General features: G+C 42.2%; 3 protein-coding genes across 3 annotated transcripts; all 3 read right to left on the reverse strand.

Annotated features, from left to right (window-relative positions):
* Positions 1-574: 574 nt before the first annotated feature.
* Positions 575-4,278, reverse strand: LOC115050422 (protocadherin beta-15-like). Its single transcript, XM_029513265.1, has 2 exons — positions 1,918-4,278; positions 575-592 (listed from the first exon to the last, which is right to left on the reverse strand). Exons 1-2 carry the CDS (start codon positions 4,276-4,278, stop codon positions 575-577), a joined length of 2,379 nt encoding a protein of 792 aa, XP_029369125.1.
* Positions 4,279-5,747: 1,469 nt separating this feature from the next.
* LOC115050423 (protocadherin gamma-A11-like) lies at positions 5,748-9,281 on the reverse strand. The gene is made up of 3 exons (XM_029513266.1): positions 9,263-9,281; positions 5,884-8,213; positions 5,748-5,753 (listed from the first exon to the last, which is right to left on the reverse strand). The coding sequence occupies exons 1-3, from the start codon at positions 9,279-9,281 to the stop codon at positions 5,748-5,750; spliced, it is 2,355 nt and encodes a 784-aa protein (XP_029369126.1).
* Positions 9,282-9,784: 503 nt separating this feature from the next.
* LOC115050424 (protocadherin beta-15-like) lies at positions 9,785-12,160 on the reverse strand. Its single transcript, XM_029513267.1, has one exon. It carries the CDS (start codon positions 12,158-12,160, stop codon positions 9,785-9,787), a length of 2,376 nt encoding a protein of 791 aa, XP_029369127.1.
* Between the last annotated feature and the right edge of the window lie 603 nt (positions 12,161-12,763).

Consider the following 12,763-nt stretch of genomic DNA (forward strand, 5'->3'; position numbering starts at 1 on the left):
TTCACCGAAGAAGTACAAAAGAAGAATTGGCAACTTTCAGCACCAAGGACAGAGATCCAAAGCGCAGGACAGATCTGACTCAACACATTCACACCAAAGCTGCGACGACCAGAAATAAGAAATAACAATATTCCTGTGCCTTCCTCAGCAATGTAATGATGGCAGCACAACTGTTCTTTAATTCTGCTGCTCAGGATTTATTTTACCAAACAAATCGCAAATGTGCAAACTGTAACATAAACACACAAAAATGCATAAAACATTAAATACCACATAAACTAATTTCACCTAAATGTTTTCCTTTTACAATGTATGGAATGTCTCTTTTTAAATATGAAATAATTTTCGCCTCTCTGTAAAATAAGATGTTTGTTTTCTTGTGAAACACTTATGTTATTTGTACAGTATGAATTAGCTGAGTCTTAAAGTTTGTGTTTGTTCACTAATAACCTCTAACTTCACTGAGTAAACTTGTAGCTACTTGCACATGAGCCACTTTAGCAAACATGAGCAGACATTAGCAGCAACGCATTAAATGTAATTTCAGGTGAAACAAAAACTGAAAAAATGGAAACTACACAAACCTCTGTGGCTGCACAGCAGCACAAGGGAGGTTAGACTTCGTTTGAATTGTTCTTTGACTCTGATAAAACACTTATAACATTTGATATGTCTTGTAGAAAATAACGTGGGACAGATGATCATTTTATAATCTCACAGTGTACACATTAATGAGGTCCTCCTGGAACCATTGCAGACATATAGGTCCACCTCAGATCTCTAATTTCCATTTTGATTGATTCTACATGAAACTGTGGTGACTTTTCATTAATATCTTCAACATGGAGACTGAAAGGGTGCCGTTCCAATGGATTCTCCAGTACGAGGACGCGTTTTATTACACACGACGCGTTTTCTCGGTCAATCCTGTCTACAACAATCAAATCATCGGTACTGAGGTTGATGTCACAGTATTGTTTGTGATCCCCCACCAAATGAACCCGGGAATTTCTCAAGAACAGCTTACATGAATCCATATTGAAGTCCTTGGTTATATTGGTACACCCTAGACAGGTAAACAGTCCATCACTGGACCACCATGCAGAGATAGACAGAGACAAACAACCACTCTCACTCAGACCTAAAGACAATTTAGAGCCACCAGTGAACCGAAACATGCATGTTGTTGTATGGTAGGAGGAAACCAAACAACAACAAACAGATAGAACCTCTTATAAACCTACACTGAACATCATATTAAGGCGATTTATTATTATGTTCTGTGATAATAAACACAGAATGCGATTCATCCAGAAAATATTCATAACAAATGCAAAAATATGCTGGAAAGAAGAAATGTATGGAATAACTACTTAATCACAATCCCACGAAGACAGAAAGAAAAGAGAGAGAGATATGACTTTTCACCTCCTTCAATAACAAACACTACAAACCACCAGACGGTGATCTGTGTGCTGCAGTATTTAATAAAATACAACTAACACAACTATTCCACTAGAAAAAAACATTGCTAAAAATGTGAAAAAAACTCTCTCCCCAAAACTTGAAACTTTTTCCTCGTCAAAGAGATAAAAGAGGGGTTATTGACAGTTGCACCACAATACCAAAGGTAAGATTCAGCACCGAGAAAAGCAGCAAATTCTTCTGTTCAACACAAACAAGCACAAAGATTGGTCTTCATTTTAAAGATTAATAAATGATTAGTGAACAAAGGCTTTGGTAATGGGAAGGAAATAGAAAAAAGTAAACTATGTGTTCAGAAGAAGAAAAAACAACAACTGCGAGGAAAATTTGCACAAAATTGAAAAAAGGAAAATCCAGTTTCCTCTTCGTACACCGGAACAGTAATTAAATGAAAAACTTAAGTGTGAAAGGGCACGTGACTGCTGTTCTTACCTCAGGAGAAGAATCACAGTGTCCAAACACTTCAGCAAAGTCAGATGGGCTTTTCTTCAGAGTCTGGTCAGCAGGCAGCGTGTTGTCATTGTAAGACGTCACAAACTTAAAGTCACTGGTTCTTGAACCTGTTGTCAGGTAGGCGTCATAATTGTAAGTGCTGCGTAAAGTTCCTGTTCCGTCAACATCTGCGTAGTTAGGAGGGAGATAAGCGCTGGGGATGGCGACTGCTCCATCAAACAACAGTCTGGGCTTTCTCCTGCGACAAAACCTCACACCCAGGATGATGATGATGAAGGTCAGGAAAAAGGTGGACACAGACACCAGAGCGATGATCAGATAAGAGGTCAGTTTGGAGTTCTTCTCGTCATAAGAAATATCCTTCAGTTCTGGCACCTCAGCCAAGTTATCAGAAATCAGTAAATACACGGAGCAGGTGGCAGACAGAGAGGGCTGTCCGTTATCTTTCACTGCCACAATCAGGTTCTGTTTCATGCTGTCAGACTCAGAAATGTCCCGCTGTGTCCTGATCTCTCCGCTGTGGACACCGATAGAGAAAAGTCCCGGATCAGTGGATTTCACTATATGATAGGACAGCCAGGCGTTCTGTCCGGAGTCCGCGTCCACCGCTATCACTTTGGACACCAGAGAGCCTCCGTGTGCAGCTTTGGGGACCAGCTCGGTCATGAAGGAGTTGCCCTCCGGGGCGGGGTACAGTATCTGAGGAGAGTTGTCGTTCACATCCGAGATGAACACGCTGACGGTCACGTTGCTGCTGAGCGGAGGAGAACCGTTGTCTCTGGCCATCACCTGGACTTTAAAGCTCCTCAGCTGTTCATAATCAAACGACCTCACAGCGTGGATCACCCCCGTGTCTCCGTTAACGGACACATAGGAGGACACCTGGGCACCGTTCACCTCAGCAGGTAACAGAGAATAAATCACTGTACCGTTTTGTCTCCAGTCGGGGTCTGCAGCACTAACGGAACATAAAGTGGAGCCGGGTTTGTTATTCTCACTCACATATGCGCTGTATGACTGTTCCTCAAACTCTGGTGGGTTGTCGTTGATGTCAGCTACAGATAACTCTACAGTTTTAGAGGAGGACAGAGGTGGAGAGCCCTCGTCAGTGGCTGTGATTGTAATGTTGTAATCAGACACTAGTTCGCGGTCCAGCTGTCCTGTGGTCACCAGAGAATAATAGTTTTTAATAGAAGGGACCAACTTAAAGGGGACATTTTGCTGAATGGAGCAGCGGGTCTTTTGGTTGTTATCTGAATCTTCATCCTGTACATTGATGATGCCCACCTCTGTACCGGGAGACACATTTTCCGGCACTGGATTTGCAAGAGATTTGACATAGATGACAGGCGTGTTGTCATTCACATCGGTGATATCAACGGTTACCTTCGTGTATGATGATAAACCTAAACCATCCTTTGCTTTTACGCGCAAATCATATGACGTAACAGTTTCAAAGTCCATCGGACCATTTACTTTTATTTTGCCATTCTTGCGATCTATACTAAAAACTTTCTTCACTTCTTCAGTTACATGTCCAAAGTCATATGTCACATCTCCATTCACTCCTTCGTCTGCATCAGTGGCGCTCACTGTGACCACCACAGTGTCTAAAGGAGAGTTTTCAGGCAGACTGGCTTTATAAACAGCCTGACTAAACACTGGGGCGTTATCATTAGCATCCAGCACAGTGACGTGAATGACCACAGAGCCTGATCTCTGAGGGGAACCTCCATCCAAAGCTGTGAGGAGCAAATTAATTTCGTCTTGTTTTTCACGATCGAGCTCTTTATCAAGAACGAGCTCTATTGTGTTTCCATTAGTGGCCAAAATGAAATGATCATTCTTCTTCAGGTTGTAGTGTTGAACAGCATTTTGTCCGACATCCGCATCGTGCGCCTCCTCGATCACAAAACGAGCTCCTCTGACTGCTGACTCTTGAATTTCTATATTGATAGATTCATCCTTAAACTGCGGTGAGTTATCATTAATATCTTGAACATGGAGACTGAAAGGATACAGTTCCAATGGATTCTCCAGTACGAGGTCGCGTTTTATTACACACGACACCTTTTCTCCACAAAGCTCCTCTCGGTCAATCCTGTTTGCGACAATCAAATCCCCGGTACTGAGGTTGATGTCACAGTACCGTTTACGATTCCCCTCCGAATCAACACGGGCATTCCTCGAGGACAGTTTACCCGAGTCCAGATTCAGATCCTTCGCTATATTCCCAATGTGAGATCCTCGCTTCATTTCTTCCTGAAGAGAATAGCTCACGTCTCCATTCGCTGCTTGCCACAGTAGAAAAGAAAGTAAGCACCACATTTGATCCACCATCATGGCGATGCGTTGGTACTGAGAAATGATAGCGTTTAGATTTCAAACTGAATATTCACCGTAAAATTCAGCTGAAATACAGAGCACCCAACCGTCCCTGTGGAGGATTCTTGGTACCAACACCAACCAGAAATCTGGTCTTTTCTTGGTCTACACATTAAAGGGTGGAGTGCAGGTTTCATTTAGATTAGTGAATAGCGACACCATGAGTGAGAATGAGGAAACAGCAAACTGTAAACATGAAAAAATACCAATAATATGATTAATATCAAAACTGATAGTCACAATAATCCGTTAATTGATATAACTAGCACCTTGAATTACGGAGGAATTCATTAAATTAGTCAAAAATTTCATCCACCATTTTAACACATGAAAAACTGTGCACATAAGAAGCATATTGTTGTTATAATCTCAGACGAGTTGCACTCATTCATCAGTAAGATTAAAGCTACTGTTCAGTGGTATCTAAAAAGCAAATTCCTCTGAATGACATGAAAAGCCAATTTAGTCAAGAAAGTTTAATCATCCAACACTAAACTACGTATCAGACACATATAACCTCTTATAAACCTACACCGAACATCATATTGAGACAACATGATATTATGATCTGTCGTAATAAAAACGGAACAAGATTCATCCAGAAAATATTCATAACAAATGCAAAAATATGCTGGAAAGAAGAAATGTATGGACTAACTACTTAATCACAATCCCACAAAGACAGAAAGAAAAGAGAGAGAGATATGACTTTTCACCTCCTTCAATAACAAACACCACAAACCACCAGACGGTGATCTGGGTGCTGCACTATTTAATAAAATACAACCAACACAATAATTTCCACTACAAAACCAACAAATACTCACACACATCTTCAGAGCTCCATATTATGTACTCTCTTTCAGAAACACAAGCCCATCATCACATATAGATAAAGAATAACGGTGATGGACATTATACATGATTCCCAGAATCAAACATGTCACAAAGCACACAGTCCTCTCCATCAGTAGGACCTTAGATGGAAAATCATTTGTTAAAGATCCCCTAACCTTTGAGGAAGACAGACTTTGTGCAGCACCTTAATGCCCCATGACATCGTCTCTAAACAAGTTATGTATGGAACTACAAACTTCCTCTCACCAAACCTGTCCAAAGTCTGAAAAATCTACCAGTGACATGCAGTTTAATGGGTGTGAAAAATGTGCATACAAATCATACCCTGGATATTATCCATCAGACCATCTCCCAAAGACTGAACATAAAAATCTTTGGTGTCTGACTTTGCTAAAAAAGTGAAAAACACGCTCTCCAAAACATGAAACTTTTCAGCACTGAGAAAAGCAGCAACTTCTTCTGTTCAACACAAACGACAAACACAAAGACTGGTCTTCATTTTAAAGATTCATAAATGCTTAGTGAACAAAGGCTTTGGTAATGGGAAGGAAATAGAGAAAAGTAAACTACGTCTTCAGAAGAAGAAAAAGCAACAACAGTGAGGAAAATCTGCACAAAATTGAAGAAAGGAAAATCCAGTTTCCTCTCAGTACACTGGAAAACTAATGAAATGAAAAACCTAAGGGTGAAAGTGCACGTGACTGTTGTTCCTACCTCAGGAGAAGAATCACAGTGTCCAAACACTTCAGCAAAGTCTGATGGGCTTTTCTTCAGAGTCTGGTCAGCAGGCAGCGTGTTGTCATTGTAAGACGTCACAAACTTAAAGTCACTGGTTCTTGAACCTGTTGTCAGGTAGGCGTCATAATTGTAAGTGCTGCGTAAAGTTCCTGTTCCGTCAACATCTGCGTAGTTAGGAGGGAGATAAGCGCTGGGGATGGCGACTGCTCCATCAAACAACAGTCTGGGCTTTCTCCTGCGACAAAACCTCACACCCAGGATGATGATGATGAAGGTCAGGAAAAAGGTGGACACAGACACCAGAGCGATGATCAGATAAGAGGTCAGTTTGGAGTTCTTCTCGTCATAAGAAATATCCTTCAGTTCTGGCACCTCAGCCAAGTTATCAGAAATCAGTAAATACACGGAGCAGGTGGCAGACAGAGAGGGCTGTCCGTTATCTTTCACTGCCACAATCAGGTTCTGTTTCATGCTGTCAGACTCAGAAATGTCCCGCTGTGTCCTGATCTCTCCGCTGTGGACACCGATAGAGAAAAGTCCCGGATCAGTGGATTTCACTATATGATAGGACAGCCAGGCGTTCTGTCCGGAGTCCGCGTCCACCGCTATCACTTTGGACACCAGAGAGCCTCCGTGTGCAGCTTTGGGGACCAGCTCGGTCATGAAGGAGTTGCCCTCCGGGGCGGGGTACAGTATCTGAGGAGAGTTGTCGTTCACATCCGAGATGAACACGCTGACGGTCACGTTGCTGCTGAGCGGAGGAGAACCGTTGTCTCTGGCCATCACCTGGACTTTAAAGCTCCTCAGCTGTTCATAATCAAACGACCTCACAGCGTGGATCGCCCCCGTGTCTCCGTTAACGGACACATAGGAGGACACCTGGGCACCGTTCACCTCAGCAGGTAACAGAGAATAAATCACTGTACCGTTTTGTCTCCAGTCGGGGTCTGCAGCACTAACGGAACATAAAGTGGAGCCGGGTTTGTTATTCTCACTCACATATGCGCTGTATGACTGTTCCTCAAACTCTGGTGGGTTGTCGTTGATGTCAGCTACAGATAACTCTACAGTTTTAGAGGAGGACAGAGGTGGAGAGCCCTCGTCAGTGGCTGTGATTGTAATGTTGTAATCAGACACGAGTTCACGGTCCAGCTGTCCTGTGGTCACCAGAGAATAATAGTTTTTGATAGAAGGAACCAACTTAAAGGGGACATTTTGCTGAATGGAGCAGCGGACCTGTCTGTTACTCTCTGAGTCTCTGTCCTGTACGTTAATGATGCCCACCTCTGTACCAGGTGACACGTTCTCAGGTATGGGGTTAGTCAGTGATTTCACATAGATCACTGGAGCATTGTCATTGATATCAGATATTTCAACCAATAGCGTTGCATATGAAACTAAACCAAGTCCATCTTTTGCGCTGATCTGCATTTCATAAGACGTCATTTTCTCATAGTCAATAGCTCCAGCTACTTTCACCTGACCCGATTTGGGGTTTAAAGAAAATGCGTCGTTATTTTCATCTGAAACATGGTCAAATCCGTAAGTTACCTCCCCGTTCACTCCTTCGTCTGCATCAGTTGCACTCACTGTGATCACCAGTGTGTCCAGAGGAGAGTTTTCAGGCAGACTGGCTTTATAAACGCTCTGACTAAACACTGGTACATTATCATTAGCATCCAGCACAGTGATGTGTATGACCACAGAGCCTGATCTCTGAGGAGACCCGCCATCAAATGCAGTGAGCAACAACATCACCTCTTGTTTGGTTTCCCTATCCAACTCCTTCTCTAAGAATAATTCACAGTATTTTCGCCCACCAGCTTTTGTTTTCACATCTAATCTGAAGTGATCATTCTGCTGAAGGGTGTAGCCCTGAACAGCATTTTCACCGATGTCTGCATCATGAGCCTCCCCAAGAAGAAACCGTTCACCCTTGTGTGCCGATTCCTGAATTTCAAAATTTAATGAATCTTCTTTAAACTGAGGTGAATTATCATTAACATCCTGAACACGGATACTAATACGGTGCAGCTCTAATGGATTTTCTAAAACAAGTTCCTGCTTTAGAACACACGATGCCTTTTTCCCACAAAGCCCTTCTCTGTCAATCCGTTCTTGAACAACCAGGTCCCCGGTGTTGAGGTTTACACTGCAGTACTTAACGCTGCTGTCCTCTGTATCCACACGAGCTTTACGAGCGGACAGTCTGCCCAAATCAAGTCCCAGATCCTTTGCAATATTTCCGATTACAGATCCGCGTTTCATTTCCTCCCGAACAGAGTAGTTCACGTCTGCGAAAACGGGGAGGAGTGCAAGAAAAAATAAAGCAAGGCCACAGTGCAGCTGAAATCTGCCACATTCCATTGTTAGTCCGTGAAAGAGCGCATCTATGAATACAGCTGTTAAGATGAAAATATCAACGATCGTTCCACGAATTCTTCTAATAATTCAAAACGCCACACAAGATGAGGCTTTTGTTAACTGCGGCACGAAAACAGAATCAGGTTTTAAATTCGTTGATAGTGAAGGGAGGAGAATGACCGCGCCTTCTTATTCAGTGGTGCACACTGACACCATGAGTAACTTTTTAGACATAGCAAGAATCTCAGCCTTATTTTTTATCTGTGTTCATATTTGAAATATCGACTCTACTTCTCGGCTATTGCTTTGAATAAGGAAAAAAAAACACATTGCTTTGTTACTTAGTCCACTTCAAACCGTCTCGAGAACTGATACCCGTCAAGAAGTGATCACATATTTCCCTATTTGTTCTACTGAAGCCATGTGTGATTTCAGAGATAAATCTGTCTCAATTTGTTAGTTTGAACCCTCCAAAGGAAAACTATATTATTATAAAGGTCATAAGAGCCCAGAAAAAGATTAGATATAATTCTATTCATGCATGAGTCTCCATTGACTATTAAGACAAGATAATTAAACTCTGAAACATCAGAAATGGAAGATTTTTTTTTTTTTTGGTGGCACATTAACTAACATAATAAAAATTATTGAAATACAACACATTTTCCTCCGAGGATTGGAAAATGTTAAACAAGCCGAGAGCTGCAAATTAGCATTTAAAAAGGTCAGAGAAACAGGGATGGATGTGAACTTCTTAAGTTACAACAATGAAAATTCATCAGATAGAACACGACGACATATAATTCTATTTTGACAAAAAAAAGTGTTGCTTGAATTGATTATTAATCTTCACTCTATTGTGATTATAATGGATCTATTTATCAAAAAAAAAAGTAAAGAAATTTAGCATGGCATATTAAGGACAGACTGAAAGTATGCAACAAGGCTATAAAAGGAGGCTCCACCAACAAAATAGTACGATCACAGTCCATTCTCATGATGGTTATATTATCCGAAAACTGCTAAAACTAAAAACCTGATGGTCTTGGATCCAGAAGAAGGTCTAACAATGACAACAGGTTGAGTTAAAAAATTATCGTTCAAAATCCTCAAAGCCCAAAAACACTTCTGCAGAACTAGTTTATAGAAAACTGAATTAAGAAATGGGCGAAAATAAAAGCAAAGAAATTAAAAATCTGTCTTTAGGAATGCGAGAGAATATAAAATACAAAACAGCACGAAGGACAGGGACTAACATTAAGGATCCGTGTGCCCCCAGAAACAAGTAACCTTGATGGATTCAATCTAAGGACATTCATTGAAGCTCAAATTGATCAAGTACATTTTATAAAGAATTTCACACGACGAGATTGGTTCATAGCAAAAATCTAAGGTCTTGTAAAAATCAAGATTTCGAAAGAGCCGCAAGACTTATTCAAAGATCTATTACTAAATATTGGACAATACAACCTCAAAGCGTTCAAACTCATTCTAATGATATTCAAAATGTTCCTACCTCAGGAGAAGAATCACAGTGTCCAAACACTTCCGCAAAGTCTGATGGGCTTTTCTTCAGAGTCTGGTCAGCAGGCAGCGTGTTGTCATTGTAAGACGTCACAAACTTAAAGTCACTGGTTCTTGAACCTGTTGTCAGGTAGGCGTCATAATTGTAAGTGCTGCGTAAAGTTCCTGTTCCGTCAACATCTGCGTAGTTAGGAGGGAGATAAGCGCTGGGGATGGCGACTGCTCCATCAAACAACAGTCTGGGCTTTCTCCTGCGACAAAACCTCACACCCAGGATGATGATGATGAAGGTCAGGAAAAAGGTGGACACAGACACCAGAGCGATGATCAGATAAGAGGTCAGTTTGGAGTTCTTCTCGTCATAAGAAATATCCTTCAGTTCTGGCACCTCAGCCAAGTTATCAGAAATCAGTAAATACACGGAGCAGGTGGCAGACAGAGAGGGCTGTCCGTTATCTTTCACTGCCACAATCAGGTTCTGTTTCATGCTGTCAGACTCAGAAATGTCCCGCTGTGTCCTGATCTCTCCGCTGTGGACACCGATAGAGAAAAGTCCCGGATCAGTGGATTTCACTATATGATAGGACAGCCAGGCGTTCTGTCCGGAGTCCGCGTCCACCGCTATCACTTTGGACACCAGAGAGCCTCCGTGTGCAGCTTTGGGGACCAGCTCGGTCATGAAGGAGTTGCCCTCCGGGGCGGGGTACAGTATCTGAGGAGAGTTGTCGTTCACATCCGAGATGAACACGCTGACGGTCACGTTGCTGCTGAGCGGAGGAGAACCGTTGTCTCTGGCCATCACCTGGACTTTAAAGCTCCTCAGCTGTTCATAATCAAACGACGTCACAGCGTGGATCACCCCCGTGTCTCCGTTAACGGACACATAGGAGGACACCTGGGCACCGTTCACCTCAGCAGGTAACAGAGAATAAATCACTGTACCGTTTTGTCTCCAGTCGGGGTCTGCAGCACTAACGGAACATAAAGTGGAGCCGGGTTTGTTATTCTCACTCACATATGCGCTGTATGACTGTTCCTCAAACTCTGGTGGGTTGTCGTTGATGTCAGCTACAGATAACTCTACAGTTTTAGAGGAGGACAGAGGTGGAGAGCCCTCGTCAGTGGCTGTGATTGTAATGTTGTAATCAGACACTAGTTCGCGGTCCAGATGTCCTGTGGTCACCAGAGAATAATAGTTTTTAATAGAAGGGACCAACTTAAAGGGGACATTTTGCTGAATGGAGCAGCGGGTCTTTTGGTTGTTATCTGAATCTTCATCCTGTACATTGATGATGCCCACCTCTGTACCGGGAGACACATTTTCCGGCACTGGATTTGCAAGAGATTTGACATAGATGACAGGCGTGTTGTCATTCACATCGGTGATATCAACGGTTACCTTCGTGTATGAGGATACACCTAAACCATCCTTTGCTTTTACGCGCAAATCATATGACGTAACAGTTTCAAAGTCCATCGGACCATTTACTTTTATTTTGCCATTCTTGCGATCAATACTAAAAACTTTCTTCACTTCTTCAGTTACATGTCCAAAGTCATATGTCACATCTCCATTCACTCCTTCGTCTGCATCAGTGGCGCTCACTGTGACCACCACAGTGTCTAAAGGAGAGTTTTCAGGCAGACTGGCTTTATAAACGGCCTGACTAAACACTGGGGCGTTATCATTAGCATCCAGCACAGTGACGTGAATGACCACAGAGCCTGATCTCTGAGGGGAACCTCCATCCAAAGCTGTGAGGAGCAAATTAATTTCGTCTTGTTTTTCACGATCGAGCTCTTTATCAAGAACGAGCTCTATTGTCTGTCCATTAGTGGCCAAAATGAAATGATCATTCTTCTTCAGGTTGTAGTGTTGAACAGCATTTTGTCCGACATCCGCATCGTGCGCCTCCTCGATCACAAAACGAGCTCCTCTGGCTGCTGACTCTCGAATTTCTATCTTGATAGATTCATCCTTAAACTGCGGTGAGTTATCATTAATATCTTGAACATGGAGACTGAAAGGATACAGTTCCAATGGATTCTCCAGTACGAGGTCGCGTTTTATTACACACGACACCTTTTCTCCACAAAGCTCCTCTCGGTCAATCCTGTCTGCGACAATCAAATCCCCGGTACTGAGGTTGATGTCACAGTACCGTTTACGATTCCCCTCCGAATCAACACGGGCATTCCTCGAGGACAGTTTACCCGAGTCCAGATTCAGATCCTTCGCTATATTCCCAATGTGAGATCCTCGCTTCATTTCTTCCTGAAGAGAATAGCTCACGTCTCCATTCGCTGCTTGCCACAGTAGAAAAGAAAGTAAGCACCACATTTGATCCACCATCATGGCGATGCGTTGGTACTGAGAAATGATAGCGTTTAGATTTCAAACTGAATATTCACCGTAAAAATCAGCTCAAATACAGAGCACCCAACCGTCCCTGTGGAGGATTCGTGGTACCAACACCAACCAGAAATCTGGTCTTTTCTTGGTCTACACATTAAAGGGTGGAGTGCAGGTTTCATTTAGATTAGTGAATAGCGACACCATGAGTGAGAATGAGGAAACAGCAAACTGTAAACATGAAAAAATACCAATAATATGATTAATATCAAAACTGATAGTCACAATAATCCGTTAATTGATATAACTAGCACCTTGAATTACGGAGGAATTCATTAAATTAGTCAAAATTTCATCCACCATTTTAACACATGAAAAACTGTGCACATAAGAAGCATATTGTTGTTATAATCTCAGACGAGTTGCACTCATTCATCAGTAAGATTAAAGCTACTGTTCAGTGGTATCTAAAAAGCAAATTCCTCTGAATGACATGAAAAGCCAATTTAGTCAAGAAAGTTTAATCATCCAACACTAAACTACGTATCAGACACATATAACCTCTTATAAACCTACACCGAACATCATATTGAGACAACATGA

The sequence above is a fragment of the Echeneis naucrates genome, chromosome 10 (assembly GCF_900963305.1).
Source record: "Echeneis naucrates chromosome 10, fEcheNa1.1, whole genome shotgun sequence".
Classification (NCBI taxonomy): Eukaryota; Metazoa; Chordata; class Actinopteri; order Carangiformes; family Echeneidae; genus Echeneis; species Echeneis naucrates.

Coding starts and splice junctions, on each gene's coding strand:
- LOC115050424 (XM_029513267.1), bottom strand. CDS start 12,160: ATGGTGGATCAAATGTGGTGCTTACTTTCTTTTCTACTGTGGCAAGCA.
- LOC115050422 (XM_029513265.1), bottom strand. CDS start 4,278: ATGGTGGATCAAATGTGGTGCTTACTTTCTTTTCTACTGTGGCAAGCA.